The sequence below is a fragment of the Bos grunniens genome, chromosome 14 (assembly GCF_055505025.1).
Source record: "Bos grunniens cultivar Pamir isolate PY7600 chromosome 14, Bosgru_T2T1.0, whole genome shotgun sequence".
In the NCBI taxonomy this organism is placed as follows: domain Eukaryota; kingdom Metazoa; phylum Chordata; class Mammalia; order Artiodactyla; family Bovidae; genus Bos; species Bos grunniens.
In genome coordinates, this window is record NC_141178.1 from 39,510,357 (window position 1) to 39,524,317 (window position 13,961).

Sequence of the window (13,961 nt, forward strand, 5' to 3'; positions counted from 1 at the left end):
AATAAATGACAGGGAATATGATGACCACAAAAAGGTGCTACAAGTCAGTATGTGGCTAATTGCCCAGTGCATTGCTAGATGGTAAACCTGTAGAGTTCACAGGAAGAAAGATCAAGGAGAGCTAGATTTGAAGTTGATTTGCAAAGCCTGCTTACTCTTTGTTTCTAGGAGACCAAACTCTTTTTCAGAAGCAGTTCTGAGAAACCTTATTTGACTTCGCTGACTGGTCCTCACTCCATGTATTCACTTCTAAAATTTATCAAAGTGATAAAATGTTGGCTATTTGTTGTCAGTAGCAGCAAAAATGGGTAGGCATTTATTCTTTTCAGCTATGTAAGCAAGCCATAAAATTCATTGCTCTCTCCCAATTTATATATTTTTCTGCAATTCTTTTACTGACAATGAAGTGTGTGTGTGCGTTAGTCACTCAGTCATGTCCAACTCTTTGCAACCCTATGGATTGTAGCCTGCCAGGCTCATCTGTCCATGAACTCTCCAGGTAAGAATACTGGAATGTGCTGCCGTTTCCTTCTTCAGGGGATCTACATAAACCAGGGATTGAATTCACGCCTCTTGAATTGCAGGCAGATTCTTTACCACCTGAGCCACCAGGGAAACCCCAACACACACACAGCAGCAAAAGTGGGTATGCGTTTATTCTTTTCAGCTCTGCAAGCAGGTCATAAAATTCATTCTTCTCTCCCAAGTTACATTTTTCTGTGACTCTTCTCTTGCATATGTTGGAATATAGCTTTCTGAAACTCAAAACCAATACAGACTGCTACTGTGTATGCTTAAAAAATTCATTTTAAGAAAAATTTCAGCAGATGGAATTCAATTCTTTCAAAGCAGCTTAATTCAATATTTCTTCAGTGTTAATGCTGAACTTATAAAAAATGTTCATCCTAGACACTGAATTGCATTTTCTTTTGTATGTTCTACTACTAAGCTCTTTTTAAAACCAAGTGTTTTGTTAATGGAAGAGATGTAGGTCTTTTCTCTGTACTTTTGTGTTTTGGTTAGGCATTTGGAACCTTGTTTGACTTTTTAAGGGGAGAGAATGTCTACATTTTCTTTACAGCTGAACTTTTCTACTCAGTGTAATATATTATGACCTCGTGAGTGTTTAAATTGTATTGATGCTTTCATATAAAGCTCCTCCTTTGTCATTATTTCTTATTTATGAGAAAGTAGAAAGTATGAGAAAGTATATTTTATCATCTGCATTTTATGGCCTATAAATGTGAACAATATGAAGCATTTTTATATGTAGATGGTAGTCATCAACAGAATCTAATTTGTAAAAGGACTACACTACACTTGTAAATATAAACGTTTCTATTAATATGCCTGCAATTATGTCATAAATATAATTTCAGGTTTATGTACCATATATTTATATGAATTGATGGATTGGAGGCAAATCAAAATAGTGATAATGCCCCTTTAAGTCAGTAGTCAATTATGCTCCCTTAAGTCTCTGTAACATCAGATGTCAGATGAATGCTAATCTTACTTATCTTAATTATTTAAATAATAACATTTGACTAATATTTTACAGTATTTTACTGATCAGTACTTGGAACACTACTGATTGAAAAGGTATTATTTTTATGGATGACTTGGAGAACAATACTAAACTGTACATTTCTGTATCCATTTCCCCACCAGAGTTATCTAAGGAGCATTCTGTTTTTACTGCTTGGCTTTAGTTATTTCTGTTGTGCTTATTTACTAATGGGTGGAGAATAGGAAGGCTAAAATGGTCCAGGTAAGAAATATCTGAAGTTATTCCTGAAAGAAAAGATGTAGCTAAAGGATGGGTGTTGAAAATGGAGGAGAGCAGGAGAGTTCCAGGTAGGGAGCAAATTGAAGAAACAGGAAAGAGAGATTATGAAATAGTCAAGTGATGTCAAATTTGGATAAAACTGATGGGCTAATAAGATTTTAAGAACAAGAGACTCTGTGTGTGTGTCTGAGTGTGGAATGTGATATAATTTCCCCCCAAACTGATAGGTTAATAACCTTTTTAAGAACAAGAGACTGCTCTCCAAGAAAATTCAGTGAAGACTTTTACATTTTAATGCTTCTGGAATCAGTTTTTATTTCTATTGAATATGATATTTTATGTTGATGAGCCTTACTAGGTAGGCAAGAGGGTTAGTTTTATTTATTTGAGGGAGGAGGAGATATGAAATACAACAGAGAAACATGAGATGAGAAATAAATTCAGAAGAAATGTATTGGATTGGCCAAAAAGTTTGCTCAGGTTTTCTCTAACATCTTATGGAAAAACCTGAATGAACTTTTTGGCCTACCCAATACTTTTGATTCTGGCATTTCCTGGAATGGATTTATCTTAGAGATATATGATATTGGCAGCTGTTTCTTAAATAGTGTTATCAGTTCTCCCTCTACCACAAGGAATTATTTAGTAATGATAATTTTCTAAATTCCAAGTAATTGTAGTAAATTTGTTATTACATGTAAAATTTACAAAGTAAACAAATTTAGTTGTTTAAATTAATATTTTTGTTTACCGTTTTCATCATCCATTGAAGGTGGCAGGGAAGGGGATTACTATTTGGATTGTGAAGTGAAAGTCGCTTAGTCGTGTCCGATTCTTTGCAACCCCATGGACTGTAGCCTGCCAGGCTCCTGTCCATGGAATTCTCCAGGCAAGAATAATGTTGTGGGTAGCTGTTCCCTTCTCTAGGGGATCGAACCCAGGTCTCTCGCATTGCAGGCAGATTCTCTACTGTCTGAGCCACAAGGGAAGGCCGTGATGGATTTGGATTATGAAATGCTTAATATTGAATTGTTTACTTAATCCTCTCAACAACCATGTGATTTTCTAAAAAATCAAAGTATAGTTGATTTCCAACATTGCAATAGTTTCGGGTGTACAGTATAGGGATTTAGTATTTTTTCATATTATACTCCATTATAGGTTATAGGATAATGGCTGTAATTCCTTGTTGCTTACCTATTTTATACATAGTAGTCTGTATCTGTTCATCCCAAACCCCTAATTTGTCCCTCCGCTCTCCCCTTTCTCCTTTGGTAACCATGAACTTGCCTTCTATGTCTGTGAGTTTGTTTCTGTTTTGCATGTATGCAAAAATAATATTATTTGTACTTTTTTTAGATTCCACATATAAGTGATACCATACAGTATTTGCCTTTTTCTGTCAACAACCATGTAATTTAGGTGGTATTATTTTTCCCTGAGATATATTGTGAGATATAATTGAGAAAATGGCAGTATAGAGATGATAATTCACTCAAGGATTATCAGATAGTGAGTAGATGGGGCAAGACTTAAAACTATGTCCATCTAACCCGCATATCCACTTCTGATTTACCAGAGTTGCCTTAACAGCCTTTGGGTGCATCTCTGTGCTTCCTAATCGATGGTCTTAGTGTATCATGTTCTGTCTTGTGATGATACTGCAGGGTGGTATAGTACAATTGTTAAAATGGCAGATACTTCTATTTATAGTTATAAGCTATTATTACTGGTTATTATTATTTTTTTGTATGTTCAGGGTCCTGTTTTCTTCAAAAAACTAAATTCTCCAAGGGTGCAGACCATGATTATTTATATTTTCACAACACCTTGCATAGGCTTCAGAATGGAATGGGTGCTTGAATCTATTTTAATTAATGCCATTAACCATTAATAACTTTAGACTGAAGGCAAACCCACTCAATGCCTGCCTTTCTTCACTTGTGCATATTTCATTACTGGACAGGAGAAAGTGCTAAGCTTTATTAGCTTACTTAATTATATATTATCATAACATATCTAATACAGGTGTAATATATATGATATATATCATAGATATCATATCTAATCTAATTCTACCTAATCATATAATATTAAGATATACAATGTATATTAGATATCTACATCTTTTTATCAAAGTATAATTCACTTTAATATTATATTAATGTCAGGTAAACAACCTATTGATTCAATATTTTTACACATTATAAAATGATTCCCACAATAAGTTTAGTTACCATCTGTCATCATGTATAACACAAAGTTATTACAATATTATTGACTATATTACCTATGCTGTACATTATATCCTTGTGGCTTATTTTTTATAACTGAAAACTTGTACTTAATGTTTCTCACCTATTTTGCCCAATCCTGCACCCCCTCACCTATCTATGAATTTCTATTTTGTTTTGTAGATTTCATATATCAATAAAGTCATATACAGGTCTAATAAAGATGTGTATTTTTACTAGACCTGTGTTCTAATAAAGAAATATGTATATAAAGGTCTAATAAAGACATATACATATCTTTATTACACATATAAATATGTATAATAAAAATATATATTATATATACCATATATATGTTATATATACTATTACATATATAATGCAATGTGTTCTGGCTCTAGCTCTAAAACTTATCATATGTAAACTTGCTTAAGTAAGTTTTTTGAGCATTTTTAAACAGAGTAACATGTATACTATGATCATTTCATAGGGAGTATTTGAAAGTTAAAAAGGATGGAGCTTGTGAATATTTTCTGAAAACCACAAGGTCCCATGCTAATTCTTCTTTTGAACATTTTCAATCTCCTATGTTTATGTGCTTCTTTTTTAATTCTAAAAGGAAAAAGTAGGTCAGAAGTAGAATGAACAGATGATTTTTAAAGTGACAGGAGTCTTGGATCATGTAACCGGGACATCAAAAGGCTAGAATCGACTCGTGATATTTCCTGTGTTTGAACAACTACAGTGAGAAGGATGCTAACTGACACTGCTCAGATAAAGCTAAGACTTAAGTAACAATAGACATTAGTGTGTTAGGAAAGAAAAGAAGCACGGAGTAGTAAAGACAAGTCTGAATGTTCTGAAGCAGGGTTCCAAGGCAGGCTGCATAGCCTCCCTCCAATTGCTTGACATGATTGGTGCTCCTCTCCATTAGAGTCTAGAACTGTTAAGAAGTAACATCTTGATATGATATTCTCGTCTTCTCGTCTCAGTTCTGAAACATCATTTTATAGATTGAACTTTATCATGTGAGTTAGGCTTCTATTTATTAGAAAGCCCAAACTGAAAGACTGTTATTAGGCTTACTGTAATCAGTTTTGTTCAGTGGAACAAAACTGGCTCCATTATGGTTGCTTTTAAAAGGGCGAAAAAAAAATCTTCCAAGATAGGGAGTAGAAGGAAAATCTAAACTTTAAAATACTTTCTTGTACAAGTATTTGTGGAACTATGTCTAGATGAATGTCATCAATTTCTTTTTATACTGATATAGACATATAACCAAGAGATTGACAGATTCATATCACTGAGGATTTATTGTTATACTAAGTACTTGTGCTAATGAATGATAAACAATCAGACATCTAAAGTACAATTATTCCAGAAGAATAACTGCTAAATAAGCGTTCTTATAGCCACCACTTTATAATTTAAAAAATCAATTCCAGAAAGCATTACATTTAATGTACTATACAAGAACTATAATTATCTATGTTTGGTCACAAAAACAAATTTTTGGAATCTTATAATTTTTCAAAGTATTAAATATTTTAATCTGGAGGTCAACAAAATTACAAATGAGAAAAACCTTAAAATTTTGGTTATGGTTTTATGGTAGAGTATGTGGCTTCTTTTCTTAAGTACAATTCCTCGAGAAGCTGTATTTCCAGATGACTAGCAAAATGATTGCTGAGATGCATTAATTAACCTTTATATTCACATAAAAGTGTTTTGCAAGAACAAATGAACACAAATTGTTATCTTTAATCACGACTAATAAAAATGGGCTATATAAACACAGATTTTACTACTGCAAATGTCTCCTTGACAAATGACAGGACCTGATTCCTTTATTAAAAGATAATTTAAAATGTTTCACAGGTGATTCAGAACCTTCTCACAGATCAGTCTTGCCTGCCTGCCTGCTTTTGAGACAATGTGATGGAGAAATCTTCAGGTAATGTCTAACGGTTATACTCAATGTGGGTACCACTGCTGTATCTCTTTTAGCCCTAGATATATTTTATAAAACAAAATATTAAAATTATACATCTAGGGCCTATGGAGACAGCTGAGAGTCCATTTGAAATATGTCAACTGGGATGATACTGATAAGATTTTTTTTTTCCAGAAAGAAAATCATTGTGTCCACATAAGAAGTCCCTGCTGTGCTCTCAGCTGAGCCTTCAGCGAGCCAGGTGGTGCCATGTATTACAGCCCCCAAGGTCTCATAGCTCTCTTTCTCCAAAAGCCTGAATCATGGCAATTACTGTAATAAGCCCCAGGTTAGCTATTATAGCGAGTCATTAATTTGAAGGTGTTTCATCTTCAAGGTGCATCTGTGCTCAGAAAGGATGAGCCCATTGGGCCTGTTAAACAAAATGGCAGTATCACTGGCTCAAACCCCACTGAGAAAACCTCTGACATGTAAGGTTACCCATTAAAGATGAAGATTCTGGAGCCAGGACACGTGGGTTCAAATTCTGGGTCTGAGGAACTATGTGACCTTGGGAAAGCCATTCCTCTTCTCTGGGCCTCAGTTTCCTCATCTATAATGGTACTGACTGTTGAGGAGGCCTGGATAATGAAATGTGTGAAGTGTTTAGTGTCTAGCATGTTATATATGCTATGTAAGGATGAAATCAATAAAGGAATTTCTTATAGACACTCTGAAATTTACTTCTGTGCCAGAAGAATGACTCTTGAAAACAACCAGCATCATAGGAAAACTATTGATTGAAGGACCAATCAGCAAGTTTTTTTGGCTCAGTCTTCAAGGACCACTAGTTTAGATTTTTTTGTTATGTCCTGATGAAGTACACATCCAGCTATCAAGACTGCTAGGATTAAATGTTCAAAACATGTATTACTTTAATAATGCTGTCTTCTTCCTTTTGAAATGTACTAGGAGTTGCAAAAATGGAAAGTTTCCTAGCTTTTGAGAGACCCTGAAATGGACAGGAGGAACAAAAAAATGGATAACCTTGAGGCTTACTCTAATTTCACGGAGAAAAACAGTGTATTGTACTGTCTCTGGTCAGCTCTATTTTGGGACCATGTTTTTAATGCCCTATTTGGGAAATAGTAAATTTATAATTTGAGATATTTCATGCATAGTATCTTTTCTATGCATAGTATCAGGATAGCATTTCCAGAGATGTGGTAATGTTTGGATGGTCAGCAACCCACTGCATGGAAGGATTGACATAGGATATCTTTGATGATATTCCTTGACGGCACATTTCTTTACCTCTAGGTCACCTTTTTAGAAAGTCTGCATTGAATAACAGAAGTCCCTTATTAGTTTACATAAGCAGATAACACACACATAATTTGTTTTCAAATATCCATCCATACTCAGTAGATTATTAATAATTTGCTAATATGGTGTCCAGGAAGAAATGCTCTTAGATAATTTGGTAAGTGATAAATGCAGGATGTATTGAGAGAAAATTTTAGTGCTGCTAGATCCTCCTTGTTAATTTCTTTAGTGTGTGGAATACTGGCAATGAATTAGTCAATGTGGTAAATGGGGTTACAGACTTTTGCACAACATTCCACAAGTAAAGGTTCTGAATTGAACTTTTTGTTCTGCATGTTGTTTTGCGAATGACAGGAACGAGCATTATTGTGATCCTTCTCAGCTGTACCACAGGTTACATTCTGTTCTCACACACACACAGGCACATACACATGCACAAATTCTTATTTCCACATTCTCCTGAAGGTCTTCTGCTGAGTCCTGCAATACGAATATATTTTAAAAGTCCAATTAAAAGAGAATGGATGGCACAGAACACATAACTCCCAGAGGAATAAAATCCCTAAGTGTATGAGATTGGAGGTGAAATATTTTGTAAAGATTGCCATAGCCTTGAAAATGTTAAGACATAATGTCAGAGCTTACTGTGGAAGGTACGTATATATTACAGTTTTATATTTCTTAAATCAATGTATTTGGTGGTTAGAATCAGCATCTTCTGGGAACTTGTTAGGAATGCAGCATATCTGGCTTCAACCAGACCTACAGTATTAAAATTTGCATTTTAATGAAAGTCGGGGGTAATTCACATGCATATTATATCTGGGGAACATAGTAATATGAACTGATTAAATATTTTACGGTTGGATTATAGTTACATGAAATATAAGAGAAAAAGAATTCCCTACCAATGCAAACATTTAAAAAATCCAATTTTGATAATCCTAAAAATTGGCTTATGCTTATCTGTTTCTTCTTATTTCATTAAAATTAACATCAATTTTCTACTAAACTAATAAAACTACTACAAGGGGATACTCAATAATTATTGAAAGCTGACAAAACATTAGATTTAAATATTCGAGCTGAAATCACACTGGATTTAATTTAAAAGAGATATCCTTTAAATGGAAAAAAGCTGAAAAAGTAGGAAACAGTAACAGCCAATTGGGGGGTGGGGGAGCCCTCTCAGTATCACATTGTATCTGTCTGCTTTAGCCACTAACTTGCAAGATCCCTGAAGGTGGAGAGTGGCATTCAGATGCGTCCACAACAATGAGCACATTTTAAATAAATGAATAAGTAAACAATGTTTTTGTTTAATTAATTTATTTAAACGTTGAAACATTCTGTACCTATATAATCTTGATATTACTACTGACCACTGTCTACTATGTATCCACTCCCCAAATAATATAAATTACATTACAATAACAATGTAATGATACCAGAAAAGTAAAATCATCAGAGAATTAACCAGGAGGTACACCTACTTCCTGAACTGAACACCTACTCTCAGATTGTTAAGATGGCTCATTTCATGTCTCCTTGAAAAAGTGCACAAACCCTTTTCATTCACTAGGTGAAGCATGACATTAACTTATCCAGTAAGCAAGTGAATCCTTCAGGCAAAAGAAGTTATTATAATAAATAGCAAGTATTTGAAACAGGGCTTAAATAAGCAAGTAAAATTTGCTTAAAAAGGCAAATCTACTTTTTTGAGAACATGATTGCCCTCTAGTGGTGTGAAAAGTTAATGCAGGCACTAAGCTTTCACAGTTCGAAGAACCAGCAAAGAGCCTCGGTTCTGGAAACATCTGGGTCGCTGGCTAATTAAATTTTTTTTTTTCCCCGAAAATTTCTTGCGTTTTTTTTATACAAGGTCACAGATTGTGTGACAACAGAATAATGTGTATTTGTCTAAGACCACAGGGGAAACTAGAGTGAATTGGAGTTAAATATCAGCAGCCTGGGGTGACCACACCCAAAAAAGGTAGCCCTCGGCTCTGAGACCAGCTTCCTCCAGCCTATGTGAGCAATGAGCTGGTGGCCTATGTGAGCAATGAGCTGGTGGGAGTGGGGCTGGGGTGGGGTGGATGTATAGTTGGCTGGAATAAAAAACACAGTTATTGATAAATCAGGCATTTTCTTAAAAATGGTTTGGCTTTATCAATGACAAAAATCCTCATTATGCAATTGATTTATCTTCCATTTCATTTTTAATTTTACAAATTTAGCTTAAAAATTCTGCTTGATAGCTACAACTAGATAATCACAGAATTGAGTAATTATTTTGATCCTAAATTACAGGGAGGAAGACTATTTCATTGCATGAACCGGCTTTATGACACTGGGAGAGGACATTTCTTGAATCTGAGGAAAATGTAACCTCTTGCAGCATTTCACCACTGAGAACCAATTATTTGATGGAAGATACAATGTGTCAAATGCTTATTCCGGGTTCTATCCATTAATAATGAAAAAATAGGAAAGTAAGCAAATGCATTTTGAATGTAACTATACAACTCGGCTAAAAATGTTAATGATTAAGGGCAGAGACAATTCCTCTGACAATAAAAACACTCCTTTTCTCCTTAGAATAATTTAGTACAAATCTGTAAGTCACACCACAAAGGCATGATTAATTTTAATTAACTTTAATTTAAAAGTTGTAGATTTTAATATGACAAACCATCCAATCTTAATCACCACTGAAAAAATTATTTTCTTTCAGGTAAGACAACCACCAGCAAATGTATTAATTTATATCATTAAAACAGTTACTTGCCTTTGGCTACACTGGGTCAGTAATGCTTACTGTAGGCTCAGCTTACTCACCTGGTATGAACTATACATATAAGATTAAATGATAAGCTACTGCTATTTCTCTTTCCATCTTATCCTGAAATTTTGACCAAATCCTCCTCTTTCGACTTCTAGTTATTTATGTATCCATTTAGACGGTGTCCACTTCATTAGAGACGATAACAGAGAGTATTATACGCATCTAGTACAATCATGCTGAATACAATAATTGTTTAATGAATCAGGAGAAAGCATCCGCCCTGGTGATTAATTGATTATGCGTTGCAACTGGAATGATTTCAAAATCCATTATTTTAATAATGCAGAGGTTGTACTTCTTTTCCTGATTTGCTTACTCATGGCAGAAAGGGCCCTTGCATTGATCATATTTGGGGTGGAATTTTTATTAATGGAACGATGGCTACTGTTTCACGACCCACATTTCTGTGCAAAATTGAGTTTCGAAAATAAAAAAGAAACAATTAAAATTTTGTGCATAAAGTACGTTGATATGTTTATAGATATGGCCTATGGAATACAAGTGCTAAGATCATAATATTTCAATTATATATATATATGCATATTGCAGCCACAAACAATTCTCTGCGGAGAATATTCCAGCAATCTTTGGCACACAAGCCCTGCCCTTAGCAAGCACCTTCACTTATGAACATACAAAATCCCTACAACAACCAAACATATACTTGTTTTATAAAGTATAATTAAAGAAGAAATGCATTCTTTTCTGGGAGAGGGGAGTTGGGAATAGAAGGAAGAAAAGCTAGCGCAGCAAGGGTTAATCCTCATTGAAATGCGATCATTCAAACCGTTTGAACAAATACGGCACCTGAGTCATCAAACAATAATAATTTGAAATAACAGCAGTAATACTGATGATGGTGATGAGTTTGCAGAAGTCCTCCTGCAGCAGAAACCTCTCGGTGGGGGTGCAGAGCGCAGAGCCAGATCGCCCCCATCCCCCATTCTCAGACACTTGCCCGACTTGAGGGTGAACCACGCCTGTGGGGAGTTGGGGTAGTTCAGGACACTGCGTAGAAACCGGTCTCCTGGGCTGCACCCGCGGGGGGCGAGCGCCCAGCTCCGGGGAGGGGCGCGCAGGGCGCGGCGCGGGGCTCTGCAGGGCTGGCTGCGATCCACGCGCCTGCTCGCCAAGTGCGCCCCCATCTGGCCAGCCGCTGTCGGGTCTGCGCCCCAGCTGGGAAGGGTGGGGCCGAGCCCTCGCTCGAGGAGCGAGGGTCTCTCGCACCAAGACCACCCAAGGGGTCTCCACCTGAACAGGGCGTGAGTCGTGTGCTTCGGCTGGGGGAAGCAATCCCAGGCTCCCAGGACTGTGGGAGGGCAAGAGAAGCGCCCCTCGCACTCCTGGAAAGGGGTCACCTCTGCGGCCCGGCGGCCGGCAGGGGTGGGGCCGCGCCTTTGTGTGGCCGGGCAGGGCTCGGGCCGGCCTCTCTGCAGAGCCACTCGGTGGGCTGGGAGCGGCTCCGAGCCCGTATTTGAGCAACGTCCGGGGTCTGGGCACATCGAGGGGCGTCCTGTCTGTTCTAGACCTCGGGGCTGGAAAAGAGGGCACTAGGACTGCAGATCGCTCTAGGGCCCCCCTCCCCAGCCCCCTTCCCTTTGCCCAAGAATCTGAGCCGGAGGTCTCCCCGGCTGCGCCTGGGAGGGTGGGGCAGGGCGGAGTGGTCCAGAGCAAACCTCTTTCGCCTCTTTTCCCTTCTACGCATCCCGCTCCGGGGGAGGGGTGCTTCCAGCCGCCGCCCGAGCTCCAGCCCCTCCCTGCCTGTCCCCGGGGGCCGCCGAAGGGCCCTGGAGGCGCAAGACCCAGGGGTTGGGGTTGGAGGCCTTGGATCCGGAACCTCGTTTGGTATCTGTCTCTTGATACCGGCTGAGCCTATGAAAATTGCGGATATTTGGCACTGTTTGACCTACAAAACTGTTATATCACTTGGCTCAGTTAAAGACCTTGACCTCTTTTGTATCTGAATTATTATGTGTACTCATATCTAGCTTCCAAAAGCTTTTCCCCGCACCGATCAAATGAGTGAAGGAAGAATTTATCGCGTTTAAGTCTAATCACCCTAGGTGATGTGGTTTTGAAAAGAAAAATGTTTAACCCACTTTTCTCCTCTTCTCTCTATAGACAGAACAATGAGGCCAGGGTGGGGAAGGCGGGGGTAATGGTCAGGTCTCACTTGGAAGCCGAGGCTGGGAGTCTGGAGCGCGAGGCGCGGGGCGTGGCGTCGCTGTCTACCCAGGGCCGGGCTCCAGGCTTCGCGCTGCGCTCCGCACCCGTGCCCCCCTTTACGCGGGAGATGCTGCACCGGGTGGGGGTGGGGGGAGGGCGCCGGCGCGGCTCGCACAGGGTGGGGCAGTCCGCATTGTGTGCCCCGCGCTGCAGGTGCCTTCCCCCCGCCCCCCCACCCCGGGACGGCTTGTCTTCACACAAAGAAACCCCACCCCAGCGCCTGCGAAACCGCTGTCCCTCCCTAACCGCGCGCTTCCCCGCCCCTGCAGCTGCCCACCCGCGCCCTCTGTGCCCTCCCGACTTCCTTTCTCCATCCCCTCCCTCTCCCTAAAACAAAGGAGTGTAGGTCTCCCTGCAACCCCGCCCCGCGCCCTTGCCTCCCCACACCGCGCCCCAGGACTAGCGGTTTTTGCCACCAGACAATACCATAAAATTTGCCCGGTTCTTCACCCGCCTCTCCTCGTCTCCACCCATCTTCCGAACAGCCTAGATGGGACCACTTTGACTTTACATTTTTCTTTTTCCTTTCTCCCATCCTCTTTCCTCTTCCCTATTTTCCTACTTTCTTAATCTTTAACTAGAGAAGAAATAAAGGACGTTACAAAGCACTTTCCAAAATGTCCCTTAAACCCATTTGAGGCATATAGTTAAGGTAACCCCCTCCCCCCATGGCTAAGCCTTAATTTTAAATATGGAAACAATAAATTCGCTCCCCATGGGACGGCAACTTACCTGCTTCCACCTTAAAAAAAAAAAATCCTTAGCTTTAGATTTTCAAAGATCCCCTCTTTGCCCTCCCTCATACCCCGGAGCTGCCTCCATCCTTCCCGATTCCTGTGTTACCAATAATGTCTTTTCTTCTAGAAAATATCTCCGAATGCCTTCCAAGCTCTAAGAGAAAAGGTAAGAGGTGGGCTTCAGGTGGAGCCGAGAAAGAACGAGGCGCGATGCCTTACCCATTGCTGTTTTAGCCATTGTAGGGAGGTGCAGATGCTGAGCGGTGGCGAAGGCGGAGGGTCCGGCTACAGCAGCGCAGAGAGCGAGAGAGAAGACTGAATAAGGCACTGAGTCTGCAGAGTGGGACCGTGCGAGAGAAAGAGCAAGAGGCAGGAGCCCATGAATAATTATCACTCAGAAGCTCAAGCAGATTGGCTCCCAAGGTCCCCTGACATGACTCCCGCAGAGTCAGAATCTCCAAGCATTAAATATTGATCGGCCAATGGTGCTGGAGTACAAAGTACCAGAATGCAGTTTGAAATGGAAATCAGTCCTTCCCAGGCAGCTCCCCCCGTTTTGGGGGCCTGATAGTACAGTCCAAGTAGAGTGGAGCCTTAGCCCAGAATCCTTCTACGAGCTAAGAACTGGGCTGTACCTACCTAGGAGCCAGGAGGCTTGACTTGATTCACACTTGTTTCATTGCACAAATAGACGTAGGAAAAAGGAAAGGGTTTCAGAGGCCTGAGAAGTCTTCACAACCTGCTGACTGTTGGAAACGTCTATTTAAACGTTGTTTTTACTTGTTCGTGTTTTCTCTTTCACCTTTGGCCATATCTTTGGTAGATTCTAGTCTCTCAGGGTGACCCCATGTCTGGCTGTGGTGACAACTAA

General features: G+C 39.3%; 1 protein-coding gene across 1 annotated transcript in view; it reads right to left on the reverse strand.

Annotated features, from left to right (window-relative positions):
• STMN2 (stathmin 2) overlaps positions 1-13,678 on the reverse strand; it is a 56,921-nt gene extending 43,243 nt beyond the window's left edge. Inside the window, exon 1 of the mRNA XM_086335417.1 lies at positions 13,310-13,678. Within this exon, the coding sequence (XP_086191543.1) occupies positions 13,310-13,328 (19 nt within the window). The 5' untranslated portion in view covers positions 13,329-13,678. The remainder of the gene's footprint in view (positions 1-13,309) is intronic.
• Between the last annotated feature and the right edge of the window lie 283 nt (positions 13,679-13,961).